Here is a 23961-nt window from a genome sequence, read left to right on the forward strand (position 1 = left end):
AGAAGAAGAAGAAAGAAAGAAAGAAGAAGAAGAAAGAAAGAAAGAAAGAAAGAAAGAAAAGAAAGAAAAGAAAAGAAAGAAAAGAAAAGAAAAAAAAAAGAAATTCTCATACTCCATCATTGAACAGATTAAAATATTAAATAGATAAGGAAAAGGAAAATTAGTCAGGAAATATAAGAGATATGGTAGACTAATTAAGAAGGATTTAGAAGTGAGATCAAGACAAAATAAAATATAGAAAACAACAATTAAACACACACACACACACACACACACACACACACACACACACACACACACAATACTAATCCACCGAAAATTCAACCATCTCATACCTGTTGAAGCTAACAGAAAGTTTGTTCTATAACATTTAGCTAAGCATATTCATAGGCCCAATCCAGGCCCTCAAATGGGGAGTCTAAAAGTACCTTTGGGGAGGGCAACATATTATAATGAAATAACTATTTCCAAATCTAGTATTTAGATTTGGACTCAGTTTCTTTTCCTGTATAGGATTATAAGAACAACATTGATAAATTAAAGGTTGAGAGAATATGGGGGTGGATAAAGATTAATGATATTCCAGAACAATTAAGGAACATTATCAGGGCTGTTAATTATCTTTGCTAAGGTGTACAACAAGGAAGACCTAAAAGTGGTATAGATCATTATATTCCTTCCTTATGGGAGACACATCTCTCTGAAAGGAGCACAATTGTAATTCCTTTCCAAAACTCAAGTGAGGCAATTCAGATACAAAAGAATCTCTTTGTTTGCTTAACTATACAAAACTGTGTTAACTAGTTTTAAAAATGGAAAAGAAAAGTTTCATTTATTAGAAAATCACTAGAGCAGGGACTTGAGGAATAAACAATAAAACAATATTCCTAGAAAGTTTGCTGGATGTCCCAGTGCATAGAACAAGCCTGGAATCCAGAAGATGTAAGTTCAAATCTGACCTTAGACACTTACTAGCTATATGACCATGGGCAAGTCACTTAACCTTGTATGCTTCAGTTTCCACGTCTGTAAAGTGAATAGAAGCAAGAAATGTTACTATCTTTGCCAGGAAAAATCTGGATGAGATCACAAAGAGTTGGATATTACTGAAATGAATGAAAAATGGGAAGAAGAATAGGAGAAACTCTAGGTAAGAACGTGAAAAGTGCTTCTAGATCAATAAATTATAAGGTATTAATTAACTCAAAAGTGACTTTTCTTGGACTTTCCTGCCTAGTTACATAAACTTGTTAGCTTGTTTTTCATGGGATTACCTACAAAAGTTCAAAAAAGTTTCATAGGCAATGAAATATGGGCAAGAGTTGGAGAATATAAAATTACAAAATTTATAAAAATGAGATTTTGAAAAAGAGAAAGGAAATAAAAACAAAATTAAAGAAAGCTGAAAATTAACAAAAGATCTCTAGGACAAAATAGAAGAATCAATGGACAATTTCAATTACTATAAAAATTGTTATGTTATTTTTACATAAAATTCTTTTTACAATATATTGCTCTCGCAAATATATTTCTACTTACCATTCCTAATGCTTATTTTACCTCATGAGCAAGACTAGCATTTCAAAAAGTGAAATTCAAGCCAATATTCTTCAGAGAATATCTAAAACTATAATTCCTGAGGACCTATTGTTTTTAGGGAAAGGTGTGTCAAAAGGAATCTTGCAGTAAAGTAAAGTCAGAAAACTAAAAAAGATATTAAAGCAAGGAAAGAAAGTTGTTTTTCATCTCAACTTTTTGCTTTTTAGGTCACTTTGGCTCTCTTCCATTTGTCTCTGTGTTCATTTGTGTGAAGTTTTCTAAGATTAATTTGTTAAGTAAAGAAACTGAAAAAGCAATAGTGAAAGTCTCTTAAGATTTCGTCTGGGAAATGGAATCAGCAAAGGGATCTCCTTCACTGAGTAAAACCAAGCTTTTTTCTTTGGATGAAATTCTAATAGCAGCTTTATACTGGACTTTATATATACTTTATACTAGACTGAGCATCCAGAAGCTATCATCAAGGCCTGATGTGGGAAAAGTCAAGAAAAATTTTTGTTACTCCAAAAGTTAAGATGAATTTAGATTTAATTGAATCCCAAAGCTAAATTTTGTAGATTATGTGCAAATTAAATCTAGAGAACTGTCTTGGTTCTTTACCCCCAACCTAATATATTTGACATCAAGACTATGCGTTTAATACTGCAAAAATAGGGTAGTGTTTTTTTTTTAATGATAGCATTAACTGTTAACACTTCAGAATATCAGTAATTAGTTTAAAATAAAATGTATATTAGCATTATAAATGATGTTTTTTGTAAGTATCATCATATGAGAAAAAATACAGGACTTTTGATTTGCAGATCATTAAGTATGAATTCAAGATTCTAAAAGGTGAAGAGAAACAAGACAAAAAAAGGAGGATGTGTATGATTTTTAAATTGTAAAACTGTTAATTAGGCAGTCAAGACTTTTGTAATCTGATAAATGGGGTTTCATGGTTTTAGAGTAGCCAGAACCACATTCTTGTGTTTCAACAGGAACATAAGCCACTCACTATATGTCTATTAAGGTTTTTGTTATCCCTAGCAACAACTTAATGGATTATTTTAAAGGATTTGTCTTCACAAATTTCTTCATTTATGGGGACTATGAATAGACAGTTCTGGTTTCTAATAATAACACTAATTAATGTACAGGCTAGGATATGGTTGAAATTAAAAGAAAATTAGGTACTCCGAGTTTGAAAGATTAAAAAGAGAAATAACACCTTGAGTGAAAATATGGAAGGTACATAAGATTTGGAAAGAAATGTGAAACATTATCTTTTACATAGGAAATAGGCAGCAGCAAATCCATGTGCTCTAAGTCTTTCTGTCCCTGAGGAGTTGTTCTGGGTGCTCTTTTGCCAGCTTCAGATGGTATACACATGTTGATAGGGTATGAGTAACTTACTTTGTTTTAAGTAAAAAGATTAAGAATGAAAATTTTGTAGCTTGATTTGAAAGTCAATTCAAAAAAGTTACAGAAGGGTAGGAAGAATCAAAATGGAGGACACCATGTGTTTCAGGTCCCTCTTGTTATATACACTGTCAACTTAAAAACTTTTGCAGAGGGTTAGCTGGAAATAATAAATCCACAATATAAAATGCTTGGAATGAATAGCCCTTGTGGAAACATAATCCTAAATAATTGAAATTATAAATTGAGGTTCTGAATTTGGAAAACAGATCTAGATGTAATTGAATTTATCCTTGTCTCATTTTTAGTGAAATTTATTTATTAATATTGTTATACTAAATTAAGAAACTTTTTAACTATGTGGTTTCAAACCAAATTATATGTATATATTATATATGTATATGTACAAAGATAATAGTTAACATTAATTTGATAATTTATTGCATTAGAAAGTTGTTAGAAATGCAAATTCCTCTTGGTAATGGATTTAATTGTTAAAAGACTGATTTATAATAATAATCAGTAGATTAGACACCGAGTTGAGGTGTTAATATTTAAGATTTCAGATCCTAAACTCAATGCTTGGTAATTAAAACTCAATAATTTAATTTCAATTAAGAACTAAAAATTGCAAAGATTTTAGAAATCAGTCTGGAACCAGCTATAGTCTCAGTCTGTCTCTCTCTCTCTCTCTTCTCTCTCTCTCTCTCTCTCTTTTTCTCTTTCTCTCTCTCTCTTTCCTTCCCCTCCCCCCCTCTCTATATACACAAACATACACCCATATATATAAAAGTCTTCATATGACATATGACATACAGGTTAGAAAATCACCTCATTAATCGTGTCAATCCACCTTTCAGGATAATTTTATGGGAAGGCCTTGCGAATCTGAATATGGTTTAGATATTAGTTATTGTGATTTGTGATTACCACATACAATTACCATATAAAAACAATATACATATCACCATATACAAACCCAAATGGTTTTTTGTATTGTTGATTTATTTAATTATTATTTAAGTAAACCTGAAGGCTCTCAGGGTTTCTGCTTAAGGAAAATTAATCGCTTTATACTTGATAACTTTATATGGGTTTCTAGGTATGATTTGTATACAATGGCAATGATGATGAGATGATTTTCTGCATATGGTAATTTTCTCTGTCTTAAAATATCATTAGCAATTAAAAAAATTATATCCTGGAATCCCACATGGATAGAGAATGTGATAATTCACTTAAACCTCTAGAAAATCAACACTGGCCGATTGCCTTAAGCCTCCTAATTAATACATAAATATATCCTTGAAAATCAGGCCCACATTTGGTACAAGGATTCCCATTTATTAAGAAGGAATTCCACAACATGGAAAACTCTCAAACAAAAACTAGATGGTTCTGAAAATGTTTATAGGTTTACAAATAATATTTTACAAGATCTTTTCCTTTAAAAGAATCCTGTGTAAATATGTGATTAAAATAATATCTCCAATAGCTTAGTCAACAATACTATAATCTTCAAACCAAATAGTTTATTGTATCCTTTGACCAACCAAATCCCTAAATCAAAGAGATGTTACAAGAAACAAACAAAACATTCAAATATGGTGGAGCAACAATTAGAATTGTACAGAATTGGTGCAGTGCTAGTCCTGAAGTCAAGAGGAAGTAAGTTCAAATCTAGCCTCAGACACTTAATACTTTCTAGCTATGTGACCCTAGGCAAGTCACTTAACCCAAATTGCTTCAAGCAAAAAAAAAAATAAAATAAAATAAAATAAAAGAATTGTACAGGATCTATCAACAGCTATAATAAAAGGCCACTGATGCTGGAATATTATACATTAACAAAGAAACTAGGCTTGTGATACATGTCTATGTGTGTATAAATGGATATTTTATTTTTTCTTCTTTTGTATTTAGATTTAAATAAATGTTAAAAAAAGAGGGAGGAAAGAGGGAGGGAGGGAGGGAGAGAGAGAGAGAGAGAGAGAGAGAGAGAGAGAGAGAGAACAGTTAGTAGTAGTTCAATGTCAGCTCATTGTCAGCAACATCTAAGACCTTACAAAAACATGGACATTACTATAAAAATAAATACATCCATCTGTTTTTACATGCTAGGCTACAGATAATGCTAGGCCCATATCACTACATATAGGCTGCTTATAGTACCAGGCCCATATCACTGCTTATAGCTATCACAGCCAATAGTATCTTAAGTTATTATAAAAAGCTATAAGTGGGAAAGACATTGCTGTTTTGATTAATTTGAATGATTAAATCATTCCATGGTTTAAGAGTTAAATTAAAGCTTGAACTTGTCCTATGCATTAAGATTCAATTCCTGAAGTACCTCATTCTTTCAGAATGATATGAGTACAATTACATATAAGTAAACAAGGTTGTAAAACAATATATTGTGAGACTTAAATCAGAAACTTGTTTTGTTTTAGGATTTCAGTATAGTTATGTTAGTGAAGAATAGTAATTTATGAAATATCATTATGTCATGCTAATGGAAAATTTGATTTTACTTATAATTGCTTTTTAATCTGGGATGAAAACATGTATAGACAAGGTTTTGTGAGGGTGAATGCTGAAAACTATCTTTGCATATATTTTGAAAATAAAAAGCTATTATTAGGGAAAAACTAAATTCCATCCATTATTCCTAGTTGAATCCTTTTTTTTATTATCTTCTTTTTAAATTTAACATAATTCTATGTTCCCTATCAAATGGTATTTTATTTTTTGTCCATTTACATGTAAAGATAGTTTTCAACATTTCTTTTTCTTTTTTTCCTGAGGCAATTGGAGGCAAGTGACTTGCCCAGGGTCACACAACTTTTAACAAGAGTTAAGTGTCTGAAGCCAGATTTCAACTCAGGTCCTCCTGACTTCAGAGCTGGTGCTCTATCCAAAGCATCACTTATCTACCCCCTCAACATTTATTTTTCTAACATTTTAAGTTCCAAATTTTTCTCCTTCCCTCTCCTCCCACAAGACAGATAATAATGCAATACAAGTTATACATGCAAAATCACGTTCAACATATTCCCATATTAGTTGTGAAAGAAGAATCAGAAAAAAGGGGAAAATTACCAGAAAGGAAAAAAAAAACCTATTAAAGAATGCAAATAGTCTATTTGTATTTAGTTTACATAGTTCTTTCTCTGTTTGTAGATGACATTTTACATCACAAGGAATTGTACTGAATCACTGTATTGCTAAATCTATCATAATAGATTATTACACAATGTGCTAACCATGTCCTATGTTTTCCTGGTTCTTCTCACTTCACTCAGCATCAGTTCATGTAACTCTTTCTAGGTTTTTCTGAAATCTGCTTGCATATAATTTCTTACAGAAAAATATTACCCCATTACATGCAAAATGAATGTCTTACTGTTAACAATTTAAGATTATAGTCAATAGTTGTTATCTAGAATATGTGATCCTTGAGATCTGAATCCATCTGAAGCTCTAATTATTGGAACTTGCTATTTAAGACCTTATAGGACTACTATGTTATTCTGACTCTGATTCATTACATAATGTTATTGAGCCAATAAATCCATGATGCCAGCAACTTTATGGGGTTTTACATACATGAAATGCAAGTGAAGTTTTCATGGGAAAGGCTAGGGGAATGACTGATATAGGATTTTCCTGATTCAATTTCCTCAAAATGATATTTCCTCTTGAAAATATTGCATTCAGATGGTTCTGAGATTGCTCAATGCAATTAGCCAGGACTTTTGCCTAAATTTGACTCTTTTATAATTATGTCCCTATCCTTCACTGATAGAAAGTTGATCAGAATGAACACAATATTAAATCTTTATATTCTAGGTTAACATTGGAGCACATCTGTGTTAGTAGTAAAATAATAGATATAAGATTTAAGCTTTGTGGCCTATAGTTCTTTATATATTATTACAAATAACATTTATATTATTCCAGTGAACTAATTGAGCATTTAGCTTTGACATCTATTATTAGTTATTACTGTATAAGTTAAAGTCCTTTAATTTTTCATGATAGTATGTAATTATGCAAATGATATAAAAATCTGTGAAATTTGGATATATTTTTGTTATTTAGTGACATTAATATCATAACTTTCAATTCTATATTAAGGAAAGGAATATCAGTACAATTAATTATCTTTGAATAAGAGTGGATTACAAATAATTTACTTGATACACACTGATTACTCAATGTATTTTTGTATCCCACCCAGAACTTTTTGTGGTGACTGATGTTAATCTGGCAACTTTTAAATGACTTCATTTTTGTAATAGAATACACCTTCCTATAAAAAGTGTTTTCTTATAGATTAATTTCTTCTTGTGGGGAAATACTGTGAATTAGAAATGAATAACTATAAAATTGAGTTCTAATTTTCTATTTGTATCTGAGTTTCATAATACATATATGTGTTTATCTATGTATGTTTTTGTGTATATATATATATGTATTTGTATAAGTATATATATTTAATATATTTCAACATAATGATTTAATAACCTAAAATTATAAACTCCATGATCTAAGAGGTTCCAAATTTGATTTTATAGTAATAGATATAAAATTTGAAACAACTTTAATTATTTGACTTGTGTATTGCCCAAGTAAATTAAAATTTTTTATTTGGATTAATTTTGTGGTAAATTTTTAGTATAGTGGAGACTTTCTACAAGTGACCTGAACTGAAGAACTGTTCTTAGAACACACTGGAACAGGACTGCATCAGAGGAACAGTAAGAGATACATCTATGAATTTTATTTTCTCCCTTTGTAGCTGTAAGTTTTGCTTATCAGTTATCCTCTCTGTCTCTCTGTCTCTGTCTCCATCTATCTCTCTGTCTCTCTCTCTCCATCTCTCTCTCTCTCTCTCTCTCTCTCTCTCTCCATTTCTCTCTGTCTCTTTCCATCTCTCTCTGTCTCTGTCTCTCTCTTTGTTCAATTATTCCCCAACTGATGAGAATACCCTTCCTTTCCAATACTTAGCAACCACAAAAATAGCTAGTAATAATATTTTTGTACATATAGGTCATTTTCCCATTTGGTTTTCTCTCTTTGGTATTTTTAAACTTGTTTTAAAATTAAATTTAAATTTATAAAATGAAAATAGTATGCTTCAATTCTCATTCAGTTTCTATAGTTCTTTCTCTGCATGTAGATGGCATTTTCTATCACAACACTATTGAAATTGTCTTGTATATTGCTGAGAAGAGCTAAGTCTATCATAGTTGATTATCATGTAATGTTGCTGTTATTGTATATAACACTCACTTCATTCAGCATCAGTTTGTGTAAAATTTTATAAGTTTTTCTGAAACTTGCCTATTCATCATTTTTTATTGCAAAATAATATTCCATTCTATTCATATGCTGCAACTTATTTAGTCATTTCCCCATTGATGGGCATTCTATCAGTTTCCAATTCCTTGCCACCACAAAAAGAAATGCTACATTTTTGTACATGTGGGTCCTTTTTCCCTTTTTATGATACCTTTGGGATGCAGATCCAGTACTGTTTGATAGCCTTTTGAGTATAGTTCCAAATTAATCTCCAGAATAGTTGGATCCACCAACAGAGCATTAATGTGCCAATTTTCACATATCCTCTCTAACACACTTATGATTTTGTTTTCTTCTCAGTTTAGCTAATCTGATAGGTATGAAATCTACTTGAGAATTGTTTTAATGTACATTTCTCTAATTAACAGTGATTTAGAACACTTTTTTGCATCTACAAATAGCTTTAATTTCTTGGTCTGAAAACTGCTCATTCAGATTCTTTGATCATTTATTAATTTTCAAATGATTTTAATAAATTTGATTCAGCTCTCTATATGTTTGAGAACTTTATTAAGGATACTTATAAAATATTTACCAAGTTTTCTACTTTGTTTCTAATATTAGTTGCATTGGTTTTATTTCTGCAAAACCTTTTTAATGTAATGTAACCAAAATTATCCATTTTGCATTTCATAATATTCTCTGATTCTTCTTTGATCATAAAGTCTTCCTTATCCATAGATTCAACAAGGAAACCATTCCATATGCTCCTATGATATGGTATCATCTTTTAAGTGTAAATTATGTATTCATTTTGATCTTATCTTGGTATATGTGTGAGATCAACATCTTGTACCTAGTTTTCCAATTATCTCAACAGTTTTTGTCAAATAATGAATTCTTGTCCCCAAAACTTGGATCTTTGGATTTATTATATATTAGATTACTATGGCCATTTGTCATAATGTATGCTGCACTTAATTTTATTTATTTATTTATTTTGCTGGGCCAATTGGGGTTAAGTGACTTGCTCTGGGTCACATAGGTAGAAAGTATTAAGTGTCTGAGCTCAGATTTGAATTCAGGTCTTCCTGACTTCAGAGCTGCTGCTCTATCCACTGTACCACTTAGCTGCTCAACGTGTACTTAGTCTATTCCAATGATTCCCAACATCATTTTTTAGACAATATGAAATTATTTTGATAATTACTGTTTTATACTACATTTTGAGATCTGGTATGGCTAGAACACTTTTCTTCACATTTTTTTTTCAAGATTCCCTTGAAATCAGTTAGCTTTTATTTTTCCAGATGGATTTTGCTATTATTTTACTAGCTCTAAAAAATAAGGCTTTGCTAGTTTGATTGGTATGGCGCTAAATAAATAGATTAATTTATGTAGAATTATCATTTTTATTATACTGAATCAGTTCGCTCATGAGCAATTAATATTTTTTCAACTATTTACATGAGACTTTATTTGGGTGAAAAGTGTTTTGTAATTAATATCACGTAGTTTCTGGATGTCTCTTGGCAATTAGGCGATCAAGTTATTTTGAATGGAATTTCTTTTTCTATCTCTTGCTGCTGGATTTTGCTGGTAATATGTAAAAATGCTGATGGTTTCTGTAGATTTATTTTATGTTCTGCAATTCTGCTAAAATTGGTAATTACTTGCATTAGTTTTTTAGTTGATTTTTTAGGATTCCCTAAATACATTATTATATCACATACAAATAATGATAATTTTGTTTCTTCACTGATTATTTGAATTCCTTCAATTTTATTTTATTCTCTTATTGCTATAGCTAAAATTTCTAGTACAGTTATTAAATAATAGAGGTGATAATGGGTATCCTTGCTTCACCCCAGATCTTATTAGGAAGTCTTCTGGCTTATCCCTATTATAGCTTACTGATATTTTAAGGTAGATATTACTTATCATTTTAAGGTAAGCTGCATGTATTCCTATGCACTCCTGATTATTGTTTTAATTTCTTCTTTATTGATAATGAATTCACCCTTTAATTTTTGATATTGGTAATTAATTTTTTTTATTTGCTTTTTACAGAATCAAATGAACCAATAGTTTATCCATTTTATTGTTCTCGCCCTCCAAAAAAAATCAGCTACTAGTTTTATGCATTAGTTTATTGACTTTTTTACTTTCAATTTTATTAATCTCTCCTTTGATTTTCAGAAATTCTAACATGGTATTCAACTGAGGGTTTTTAGTTTGATCATTTTCTGGTTTTTTTAGTTGCATGCCCAATTCATTAATCTGCTTTTTCTATATTTTATTAGTGCAAGTGATTAGAGATATAAAAATTCCTCTAAGTAACACTTTGACTGCATAGCATAATTTTTCATATGTTCTCTCATTCTTGTTATTTTTTTAATGAAATATCAATTGTTTCTATGATTTGTTCTTTGACTCATTTTTTTTTAGGATTAGATTTTTTTTTAATTTTTTATTTAATAATTACTTTATATTGACAGAATCCATGCCAGGGTAATTTTTTTTTTTTACAACATTATCCCTTGCATTCGTTTTTGTTCCGATTTTTTTCCCCTCCCTCCCTCCACCCCCTCCCCTAGATGGCAAGCAGTCCTTTATATGTTGGATATGTTGCAGTATATAGGATTAGATTTTTTGCAATTAATTTTTAATCTATCTTCCCATTGCCTGTTATTGATTATACTGTTTATTTGACTATGATCTGAAATGATGGATTTAATATTTCTGCTTTTCTATATTTTCTATGTGGAAGCTCTATATTCTGAGCTTTTTATGCCCTAATAGAAAATCATTTTTTTTGTGTGTAGGTGTCATGTATTGCTGAGAATAAGTATATTCTTTTTTATTACATTTCAGTTTTCTCCGGAGATTTATCATATCTAGTACCTTTCTGAAATTTGATTCACCTCCTTAATTTCTTTCTTGTTTTTTCGTTTTGTTTTGTTTTGTTTGTTTGTTTGTTTGGTTGGTTATTTTTGTTAGATTTATCTAGTTCTGAGAGAGGAAAGTTAAAGTTTCTTCCTAGTTTAGTTTTATTGTCTATTTCCTTCTACTCATTCTTCAAAAAATTGAATGCTTTACCATTTGGTGTGCATATATCTTTAGTTTTAATATTACTTCACTGTCTATGGTATCTTTCTGCAAGATATAGTTTGCTTCTTTATCTCTTCTAATAAATCAATTTCTGCTTTTGCTTTGCTGAGTTCATGATTACTAATGCCATTTTCTTTGCTTTAGCTAAGCATAATAGATTCAGCTACAATCCCTTACCTTTTGTCTATGTATGTATCCATGCTTCAAATGTATTTCTAGTAAACAATATATGGTAAAATTATAGTTTTTAATCCATTCTATTCTCTTCTCTTTTATGGGTGAATTTATCCCATTTACACTTATATTTGTGTTTACTAAATGTGTATCTCTCAATCTCTCTGTCTCTGTCTTTGTCTTTCTCTCTCACTTGCTTTCTGTCACCTTGTCCCTCCTTGCCAGAGTCCCAGAGCTGTGAGCTTTAGATTCTAACTTGAGTTGCTCAATTATAGGAAGTTAACTAGAGGCCTTGTCATAGTGACATAGACCAGTTTGGCAGGGATGACAACTACATGGAAAGTCCCCCAAAATGTTTTTTAATCTCCTGTCTAATCTCTTCTCCAATAGAAGTGGGTGAACATCTTAGGACCACTTAGGTCACTGACTGTGATAGCTTGTATCATTTCCTTTTCCTAAGGAAAAGCCTGTCTCTCTTATATGGAAATATTCTGAGCTTCATTCAACTTTTGACTCTTTTCTTTATTTTTTTTCTTTTATGTTTTTCTATATTATTTTCCTCTTTCTTTTCACTTATCAATCAGTGGAATTATTGTGCATCCAGTAAAGCGCTTATTAAATGTCTGGACATCCAGCTCTATTTAAAATAAGGTCCTGGAAGGAGGAGGTTTCTCAGATCATTTGGAAAATTAAAGTCTACTTCATTGGAGAAGATCATGGACCCTTTAAAGTGTCATTGGCTCAGCTGCCTTAGTCTCTTTTATTGTAGATAGAGTAATTTTAATCCCCATAATCCTAACTTCTTTATGAATGTGGAAGCTGACAAATCCTTTGTAATCCTGATTATAGCTCCATATAATTGAATTGTTTCTTTTTGACTGCTTGCAATTCTTTCTTGTTCATCTCTGAGTCCTAGAATTTGGTTAGTGATGTTCCCTGGAGTTTTTATTTTCTTTCCAATGGTGATTAGGGAATTCTTTCAATTTCTATTTTACCTTCTGGTTCTGGGACACCAGGTTAGTTTTTCTTGATACCTTCTTGAAAGATCTTGTCCAGACATTTTTTTTAATTAGGACTTGGGTAGTCCAATAATTTTTAAATTATCTCTCCTGGATCTATTTTTCCAGGTCAATTGTTTTTCCAATGAGAAATTTCATTTACCCATTTCTAATTTCTAAGCATTTATTTTCTTCATTGAGCTTTTGTATTTTGTATATAATTTTCTGTTTTTAAACATTCTATCTTTCAATAGTTATTTTCTTTAGTGAATTTTTGTATATGTTTTGTATTTTTTGTATATCTTGTATATCTTTACCCATACGACTATTTTTTTCATAGTTCTCTTATATTACACTCATTTCCTTTCACATTTTTTCTTCTGATTCTCAAATTTTCTTTATAAAATTCTTTTAAAGCCCTTCAAGATGCCCTTTTTTTAGGCCTGAAACCAAATTACATATTTTTTTGAAACTTCACATGTAGACATTTTGACATTGTTGTCATCTTCTAAATTTGTGCCTTGCTTCTCCCTGACTTTCTATAGTAATTTTTTTTCCCATTTTGTTTCCCTTTCTTTTGTTTTGCTTTTGTTTTTTTGGTTTTTTTTTGCCATTTTTTCTGGCTATTTTGTGATTTAGTGTTTTTTATGTAAGAGTTGAGTTCTGCTCCTGCACTACAGCCTAGGTGCTGGCTTGCAGTGGAGGTAGAGCCTCCCTGATGGCCAATCTGTACTTTAAAATACAGATTTTATATTATCTATGATCAACATGAAGAACAAATAAGTAAATAATAATTAATACCTGTGCATTAGGCAGTTTATTTTGCAAACTTTTAAGAAACCACTAGAGAATGGAGAGCCTGATGGCAAAATTAATATTGAACATCTGACCTTGTAGAATGGCTGTGTCAGTGGAAAGCAAGAGATGAACAAGAAATTTATTATAGGAATGTAATCAACAGTTTCACAAACACAGACTACTTGTGTAGCTTTTCTAATATCATATAGGTATAAGGAAGTAGAACTGAAATTCACATTTAGGTCCTTAGTCATTAAATCCAGACACAGAAGAGGCCTTCCAATTCAATCCTCTCATTTTATAAAGATACATGGATAGAACAGTGAAATGATTTGACCTAGATAACATGATATTTAAGGCCCAATTTGAACTCAAGTCTTTCTTGCTTTGAGTTTCCTTAATCCACTATATCAAATGCCTATTTTTATTTTTTCCCCCTGTATCAGAGATTAGGAACAAAGGAGTGAACCATAAATTACAGATTAGCTATTGACAAGAACAAGTTTTAAGTAGTGAATATAAGACCTGATAGACTGGGAATTTTCTTCTCCACTTCTGCCCCACCAAATAAATTGATCTTATCCTACCAATTTGGAGGATAGTGTTTCCTAAAGGTTTCTGGAGAGAAGTATAAGGCTAAAATAGTATTATGTGCCTGAGGAAATTAACATTATTTTGCTGATATCTTTCCTGAACAACATTCTACATTTTCAAAGTTGTACCTTGTTTGAATCTGTTAGTATAAGTATGACTAAGCCCTGAATGAATTTCAGAAGTTCCTAATTTTGAATGAATAGGAAACTGTAATTTAAATTAAGCAAACTAACATTAATCGTCTCCATTTTTGGATCCTAAATCTTTAAGTGTCCAGTGTCCTTTAAGTGTTCCATTTGCATTGGAACCATAGGGTATAGGTGATCCTCTTTGAAAAACATAAATATTTGTAAATAGAGTAACATTCTGATCTACTCATCTCAAAATGAAAAAATTTATTAAATATACAGAGATGACAGAGTCTTATCAGTGAAGTAGATAGATCTCTCTAGGAGAACTCAATCACCACATGCAAATCTCAATTTAGTTTATTTCTATCATTAATTACATATATCCTGAATGTAAAATGGATTTACAAACTTCAGAAGAAAAGGAGTACCTAAAAGGAAGGAAAATGTGGCAGAGAAAAGTGCAAGATAATGAAAGCAAATTGTATTTAAATGACTATTTTTATTGTCATTTAGTCATTTTCAACTCTTTGTGATCCCATTCTATCCACAGAAATTTTTTTCACAAATATACAAGAGTGCTTTGTCATTTCCTTCTCTAATGTAGCTAATGGAATCTTGTCAAACAAACAGAAGTTAAGTGTTTTTCCAGGATCACACACAGCTAGGAAATGTCTCAGGCTGAATTTGAACTCAATTTTTTCTGGTTCCAGGCCTACTGTACAATAGTACACTACTGAGCCATCAGCTAGCTGTTGGTTTAGCTATATGGAAATTTTAGCAAACCCTAAAATTCAAGGCTTTTCAGACACAACATATCTCAGGACTAAAGTCATTATATAAATTCATATCATAAGATTTGACAATGTTATAAAAATGTAAAATAAGCAAAAACTAAGAGAGCATGATAATATTTTATGGACTGAAAAATTATAAAAACTTAACTTCTCAAGCTTTTCAGGAAAAACTGACATTTCAGATTCCAAATAAGTTTGACAGCTAAACTTGTAATTCTTTATTTCAATTTTTACTGGTTCAACTTCAGAAATAGAACTTATTTGAATCCCTGACAAAACTCCTAACAATGCTACTTATTTAGTTCCCTAATTTTCTAATTTAATTTCCTTTTTTCAGGGGGAAGTAAGTTTTCTAAAAGGTATATAGCAAGAGAGTTGGAATTAAATTCTGAGTTTCCTAACAAACCCTGCTCTTGGATCATTGCCTTCATACAGGGTTATCAAAAATGGATAAGTCATAGTGGAGAGTTCTGGCAAAAGTTGATTCATTGGAGAAGATGACAAACCAAACTCCACTACCTTTGCCAAAAAAAAGCCCTCAGCTCAAAAGATGCCTTGTTATGAGCTCTGAACTTGAACTAAGGATTCTTACAAGGTGTTAAGCCAGTAGAATTGATAAATACAATGGTTATCTAGTTTAGCATGTTGCTTAATAGCTCAGTACATGTACTTAGTACTTAATATAGTTCCACAAGATTCACACCTATGATAATGGAGTATATAACAGCCTGCAAGGAGTGGAGGAGATTTCATTCCATCTTCGGTCAGGCTCCTGGTGGCTCTCCTGGGGGATTGAGAGGCAGATTCATTCATCCTATCTCACATCACTTTGGAGGCAAGACTCTCCTCCTTAGCTTCTCCACTGAAACCAAGACTCCAGAAAGCCTCTAAGAAAGCTGGCCTGGGCCCCAGGCAAGGAAACCAGATTGGGAAGAAGATAATAAAGAATTTGGACACCTGGCTACTCTTGTGGTAATTACTTAACTGAAAAGAAGGCTGCTCTCCAAGACCTCCAGAAAACCACCAAGAACACTACAATGTCCCAACATATAATTCAAGAAGAAAAGAGGATAATCAAGGAGCTCAAGTTCTAATGAAGCCTAAAGGAAGTTTAACTCTGATGTGTCTGGATAGAAAAAGGAAGATGAATTATGTATAGGAACGTAAAATTTAATATACATGAATGAAGGTAAGCTGGATGTGGTCAAATAGAGGATAGAAAGTTTTTACATTAAGAAATGACCAACAGGATGATTTCAGAAAGGCCTAAAGAGACTTAAACGAACTGATGCTGAGTGAAACGAGCAGGGCCAGGAGATCATTAAATACTTCAACAACAATACTATATGATGATCAATTCTGATGGACTTGGCCATCCTCAGCAATGAGATGAACCAAATCAGTTCCAATGGAGCAGTAATGAACTGAACCAGCTACGCCCAGCAAAAGAACTCTGGGAGATGACTAAGAACCATTACATTGAATTTCCAATCCCTATATTTTTGCCTGCCTGCATTTTGGATTTCCTTCACAGGTTAATTGTACAGTATTTCAGAGTCCGATTCTTTTTGTACAACAAAATAACAGTTTGGTCATGTATACTTATTGTGTATCTAATTTATACTTTAATATATTTAACATCTACTGGTCATCCTGCCATCTAGGGAAAGGGGTGGGGGGAAGGAGGGGAAAAATTGGAACAAAAGGTTTGGCAATTGTCAATGCTGTAAAATTACCCATACATATAACTTGTAAATAAAAAGCTATTAAAAAAAAAGAAAGTTTATACATTGAAATCATGGATGTCAGTACATTTAGATGAATAGGAATGAGTGAATTTAAATCAGAAAATCATTAACAGCTATTACTGTGGGCAAGAATTCATTAAAAGAAATGGAGTAGACCTCATAGACAACAAAAGGGTAAGAAAATAAGTATTGGGAATAGAATCTCAAAAAATGACAGAATAATATATTTGAACCCAAGGCAAACCATTAAAAATCACAGTAATACCAACTGTAATACAGAGTAACACAAACCCTGAGGCTGAGGAGGTCAAAGTAAATTAGTTCTATAAAGACTTACATCTTCCAGAAATAACCTTGTAAAAAGATGTCACATTCATCTTATGGGATTATAATGCTAGAGGAGGAAATCAAAAGATAATTGGAATAATAGAAAAGTTTAGCCATGGAAATACTTAAATAAGCAGAAGTCCCAGGTCATTTTACTTTTCTCACAAGGAAGCAGTTTGCAGGTCAAGAGGCAATAACTAAAACTGAACATGGAACAACTGATTGGTTTTGGATTAGCAAATGAACATAACAAGGTGTATGTTGTCACGTAATATAACTTAAATGCAGAGTATATCATGAGAAATGCCAGCTTGGACAAATTTAAATAAAAAAAAACAACAACCCAGAATTAAGGTTGCCAGGAGAAATGGCAAAAAAAAATTTCAAATATGCCAAATATACCACTTTAATGGCAGAAAGTAAAGAAGAACTAAGCAGCCTTTTGACGAGGGTAAAATGAGTAAAGGCTGGCTTAAAGAATAACAAAAAACCACAACAATTTAGAACTTGGCAGTGTTTGCATCACTTCCTGGTAAATAGAGAAAGAAGAAATGGAAGCAGTGTCAGATTTTATATTTTTGGGCTCAACAATGATTGCTGATGGTGATTGTAGCCAGGCAATTGAAAGATGTTCACTACTTAGGAGGAAAGCCAACATAAATCTAGATAGCATAATAAAAAGGCAGTGAGAACAATTAGGAGACTCTTGCAAAAGTTAGATGATAGACTGAACTATGGAGATGGCTATGTGAGTAGAAAGAAGCAGATTAGTAAAAAAAAATACTATGGAAGTAAAAATGACAAGACCTGAAAACTAACTGAATATGCTAGGTGAAATAGTTTTAAGAATGATGCCAAGAGTGGGGGCAGCTAGGTGGTATAGTGAATAGAGCATCAGACCTGAAGTCAGGAGGACCTGAGTTCAAATCTGGCATCAGATACTTAACACTTCCTAGCTGTGTGACCCTGGGCAAGTCACTTAACCCCGTTTGCCTCAGCAATATACCTTTTTAACTGAAAAAGGTAGGAATAAGGTCTTCTAATGCTATGATTGGTGATATGCATACATATTTGATAATTTGATTACAATATTATATTTTACATTTTACCTCTTGGTGTAGAAATAGAGCTATCAGGTCCATCCAATTGACTCAAAGGGTCATTTGTATTAGGTATTTCCATTTCACCTAAATGAAAAAAACAGAATATACCTTTAAATAATTTTATTTTTGAGTCATTTTCTTCTTTCTTTCAAAGAATTCATCTATTAAAAAGTTTGTTTATCATCATCATATATATTAAATTCATACTATGTGCAAGGCAATGTGCTTAGAATTAGAGACATTTAAAAGCATTAGATTAAAACAACAGAAATCAAGTACTTTCTAAACATTTTATTTCATATCAGACATCATTATTGGCACAACCTTTAAATTTCAGTTTACCTGAGAACATGTTGATGCTAAATTGCATTTTGTATCATTGATTAGATCCACTATCTTTCCTTCTTCACCTTTTCCCCTAGTTATTATGATTTATTAGAACCAACTAATAGAAGGAATGGCAAAGACCCATCAATGGGACAGCTCTCCCTATATAGATGTAACCAATACATGAAAAGCTCAATTTAGTTTATTACTATCATTGATGAAACATAACATAGATGTGATACATAGTTACAAAAATATGAATTGCATCAAAATGAAAATATATAAAGCATGATTATTATATAAAAATTCTGTCATCAAATACAAATTAAGTTTAATTAGAAATCATATCATCTCTTTTAACAATGAAAAATTAACTCCCTTACATTCCTTTCCAATATTTTTAACCCTGAAACAAACTACTTTCTCTTTTAATAACTTAAAAAACAACATCCATAAGTCTTTTACACTGTTCCTGTCATAGATTCCAATATTCTTAATTTGATGTTATCTAGTTTCTTAAAAATTCAATTGTATTTCAAGAATGATCTCATATTTTTACTGAAAGACTAAATTTCAAAACCCAGGGTCTGTTTTATTTGGTAATTGTGTGGAAGCTACAATTTCACTAATAAAATAGGCTATGATAAATTTGGATGCTTTCAATAAATTCAGATGCTTCCAGACACTTTAACTTGATGTGGAATTTCAAATTTTAAAACAAACTCATAAATAACTTTTAAACAGATCTGGGTATATGGAGAATTCACATGTACCCATGCTAATTTCTCTCAGTCATTAAATAAAAAATATTCCTAAGTCATCATGCTAAGAGAATTGCAGGTAATGAAGTGCCATCAATGATTTAGCTTACCCTTCAATATTGCCAGGAAAATAAAGAATAAGAAGAAAATATATACTAGATTCAAGTTCTCATCAGATCTTTTGGTATAATTTTTATGAGTATTTTTATGATTTCCTGCAGATTTTAAATTTATGAATAAAAACTTATGTTTATGACTGCTTAGGATACTACGTTGCCCACTACAATTCCAGCTGTGAACAAAGTGCTGAATTTGGAGTCTGAAAGGATTAGGTTCAAATTGAATGCTTGGTAGCTGTGTGACCACAAGTTAGATCATCTAAATACTATAAAGCTCAGTTGTCTCACCTTTAAAATGGGTTACAACGGCTCACAAATTTATTGAGACCATGACAATCTCTATGCAAAATATTTTACAAACTTTAGATAACTATATAGAGTTTATCTTTTGTATTCAAAAGATACAGATTAACATATATATGTACATGTACCTAAAATTACATGTTTTAATTGTTGGAAATGTTGATGTTCTAGAATCAGAAGAATATTGTACACAGTAATATCAACACTGTATGATGATCACATTTGATAGACTTAATTTTCTTCAACATGCAGTGATAAAAGAGAATTCCAAATGACCCATGATGGAAAATGCAATCCAGAACTATGGAGTCAGACTATTTTATTTTTTTTCTTTCTCATAGTTTTTTTCCCTTATGTTCTGAATCTTATTTCATAACATAACCTAGTGGGGAAATATGTTAAATATGACTGCACATGTATAACCTATATCAGATTGCTAGAGAACTGAATAAAATTTATAAGAATACAAGTCTTTTCCTAAATGATAAATGGTCAAAGAATATGAACAAGCAATTTCCAATGAAGAAATCAAAACAATTAATAGTCATATGAAAAGATGCTCTAAATCATTACTGATTAGAAAGGTGTAAATTAAAGTAATATTTTGATATCATTTTACATTTATCAGATTCACCTACATGGTTTGAAGAAGCAACAAATATTAGAGAGTATGTGAAACAACTGGGGTGTTAATTCATTCTTGATGGAATTTTGAATCTATCCAACCATATCTGAAAGCAATCTGGAATTGGGGCCAAAGAGTGATCAAGCTTCTCTGCCCTTGACTCAGCAATACCACTACTTGTTTTATTTTTAAATATGACGAGGGAAAAAAGAAAAGAACCTAAACATTCTAAAATGTTTATGGCAGCTCTCTTTGTGGTGGCAAAGAAATAGAAATTGTGCAGATGCTTATTAACTGGGGAATGATTGAACAAGTTGTAATACATGACTGTGATTTAAGTATTACTAAGCCATAAGAAATGATGAATTCAATGATCTTAAAAAAAATAAAAAGATGAATGAACTAATGAAAAACAAAATAAAAATCAAGAAAACATTATATACAAAAACAATGTTTTAAGAACAACTCTGAGTGATGATTATAAATTTTAAAATGAACTATAAAAGAAACATAAAGAAAGATGCTATTTCTATCTAGAGAAATAACTAATAAATAGAATTACTTATAAAATAATTTTACCCACCCATAACTCCCCTTCACATATACATCCACATTCACCTCCATATACATATATGCATTTTTGATGAATGGTAGTCATCTTGAGATGGGGAGAGGAGAGGGAAGATGAAAAGGAAAAAAATAGAAATTTACATGATAATTTTGTTATTTGAAAGGAGTAGCAAGTTGTGAATAATAGATTTGCAATTTCATCTGCAATCATTTTTTCAAAGTTTACTATGTTTATAGAAATGTTCATTTTATTTCACAAATTAAAAATAAAATAAAAATTTAAAAACCTTAATTGGTCAAATAGGGGAAAATAGTATGAAATCTTAATGGAGAAAGATTTTTTCTCCATTTAAGGATTTAAAATCCTTAAAAATCCTTAAATTAGAACCTTAAAAATTAGAACCCTTAAAAATTAGAACCTTAAAATCCTTAAAAATTAGAACCGGGTAAGCAGAAACTGGTGATTCCATGAGAAATCAAGAAGCCATAAAGCAAAGTCAAAAGAATGAAAAATAGAAGAAAATGTGAATGTATCATTTGGAAAACAAGTGACCTGGAAAAGAGTTTTAAAAGAGATAATTTCAGAATTATCAAATGAACAAAAAGCCACAATCAAAGAAATAACTTAGACATCATACTTCAAGAAATAATCAAGAAAATCTGCTTCAAAGAATCATGTTCTGAAAAAAATACCAAAATGAAAACTCCCAGGAATGTCATAAGAGCCAAATTTCAGAGCTCCCAGGACAAAGAAAAAATATTTTAAACAGAAATAAAGAAACTATTCAGATAGCATGAAGACTAAGTCTGGATCCCACAAGATTTAGTAGCTACTACATTAAAGGAGTTCAGAGAATGGAATATGGTATTCTGAGGGCAAAGGAGCTAGAATTATAACCAACAATCATCTAACTTGAAAAACTGAGCAGGGTGGGGGAATGGACAATCAGTGAAAAGACCAGGGGTGAATAAGAAATTTGACTTTCTTTTAAAAATTTGTTTTAAATATTTTTCTCAAGTATTTTATTTTTCCAAAATATGTATGTATAGTTTTCAACATTCATTTTTCTAAGATATTGTGCTCCAAATTTTTCTTCCTCCTTCTCCTGGCTTTCCCCTCCCCAAGACGGCAAGCAAATAAATAGGTAAAAAAAATAGGTAAAATCCTTTTAAACATATTTCCATATTTTTCATGTTGAGCAAAGAAAACTAAACCAAAAGAGAAAAAACCTTGAAAATGAAAAAGCAAGAAAACAAAAAAAATTATGCGTTGATCCATATTTAATTCTCATAGCTCTCTCTCTGAATGCAATTGGTGTTTTCCATCGCAAGTCTATTAGAATGGTCTTGAGTCATCACATTGCTAAAAAGAACCAAGTCCATCATAGTCAATCATCACATAATCTTGCTGTTATTGTGGACAATATTCTCCTGGTTCTACTCAATTGACTCAGCATCAGTTCATGTAAGTGTTCCCAAGCTTTTCTGAAATCAACCTGTTAAGCATTTCTTATAGAAACAACAATATTCCATTACATTCATATACTATAACTTATTTAGCCATTTCCTAACTGAGGAACATGCACTCAATTTCCAGTTTTTTGCCACTACAAAAAAGGCTGCTACAAATGTTTTTGCACAGATGGATCCTTTTTCTTCTTTTATGATCTCTTTGGGATACAGACCCAGGAGTGACACTTGCTAAATCAAAGGATACACAGTTTTATTGCTCTTTGGACATAGGTCCAGATTGTTCTCTGGAATGTTTGAATCATTTCACAACTTAAGCAACAATGTATGACTGTCCTAGTTTTTCCACAACTCTTTCAATATTTATCATTATCTTTTCCTGTCATTTTAATCAATTTGAGAAGAAAGAAGTGATACATCACAATTGTTTTGATTTGGATTTTTCTAATCAATAGTGATTAAGGAATTTTCCATATGGCTTTAAAGAAATTTGACTTTCAAATACATGGCAAAAAAAAACCAAACAAAAATGGTAAAATAAAAGAGAAATCAAAAGGTACTCAGTAATCTATTTACCTTTCTTTAAGAGAAGACAGACGATGAATCTTTATCATTAAAGCAGTTCAAGGAATTTTTACAGAGAAAAAGTGTATGAAAATTGTGTCGGGATGGTGTAAAGAAAATGATAGGTTAGAAAGAGTGACTGCCTGGAAGAGGGGAAAAGAAAATAAAAATGCAGAAAACTGTCTCATATAAAAGGAGAAATCCAAGAAAGAACTTTTACAATACTTGGGGTTGAACAATGCTTGAACTTCAGTAACATCTAACTTGGTTCAAGGTGGGAGATAAGGGCAAAGGGATATATGAAAATAAGATGACAGAAAAAGGGCAGAGATTTTGTCTGAGCTTTCCCAAAGTCCCTTTCAGAAAGCTTTTGATAATGCTTCAAAACAAATTCTGAAGCAGCAGAACCCATAAAAAATGGGATGAACCAATTTTCCAAGACTGGCATGAGAGTATAGCTTGCACTATGTCAGTGTAAGACATGTCTGAGCAAACCAGTGGTAGGCCCTTGAAAAAACAGAATAGTGGCAGTACTAGCTGCTTCTGAAGTTCACACTAAGGATTTCATGAGGAAAAAAAGAAAAAATAGAACAGAGTCAAAAATTAAATGTTAGAAAGTTTTTACATGCATTTGGAAAAAAACAAAATAGTAAATTGAAAAATATATCCTTATTAAACTTAATCATTTAAATCTGTAAAGATTGGTTCAGGGGCAGCTAGGTGGTGAAGTGGATAAAGCACCAGCCCTGACGTCAGAAGGACCTGAGGTCAAATCTGGCCTAAGACACTAAAAACTTCCTGGCTGTGTGACCCTGGGCAAATTACTTGACTCCAATTGCCTCAGCAAAAACAACAACAAAATAACAACAAAACAACAAAAACAACAACAAAACAACAAAAAGATAGCTTCAAAAGGGGAAAATATAAATTCACAGTTAATTTGTAATAGAAATTTATCTTATACAACAAGGATTTAGGAGGGAAAGGAGTGGAGAGATGATAAAAGGAAAAGCAGATAAGAGAAGGCAATGATTAGATGCCAAAAAATGAGTAAGACAATTTTTAATTGTGGAAACAATAACTTCATTAAAAAGAAGGAATCAACATTCCAACATTTGTGGTATGCAATCAAAGCAATGCTTAGGAAGATTTTTATATCTATAAAATGCACACAAACAC

The 23961-nt window shown here is 31.3% G+C and overlaps 1 protein-coding gene across 1 annotated transcript in view; it reads right to left on the bottom strand.

Annotated features, from left to right (window-relative positions):
- Positions 1–23961, bottom strand: part of ROR2 (receptor tyrosine kinase like orphan receptor 2) — a 312511-nt gene that overhangs the window by 67716 nt on the left and 220834 nt on the right. Inside the window, exon 2 of the mRNA XM_051962386.1 lies at positions 18050–18127. Within this exon, the coding sequence (XP_051818346.1) occupies positions 18050–18127 (78 nt within the window). The remainder of the gene's footprint in view (positions 1–18049; positions 18128–23961) is intronic.

The sequence above is a fragment of the Antechinus flavipes genome, chromosome 1 (genome assembly GCF_016432865.1).
Source record: "Antechinus flavipes isolate AdamAnt ecotype Samford, QLD, Australia chromosome 1, AdamAnt_v2, whole genome shotgun sequence".
Lineage (NCBI taxonomy): Eukaryota > Metazoa > Chordata > Mammalia > Dasyuromorphia > Dasyuridae > Antechinus > Antechinus flavipes.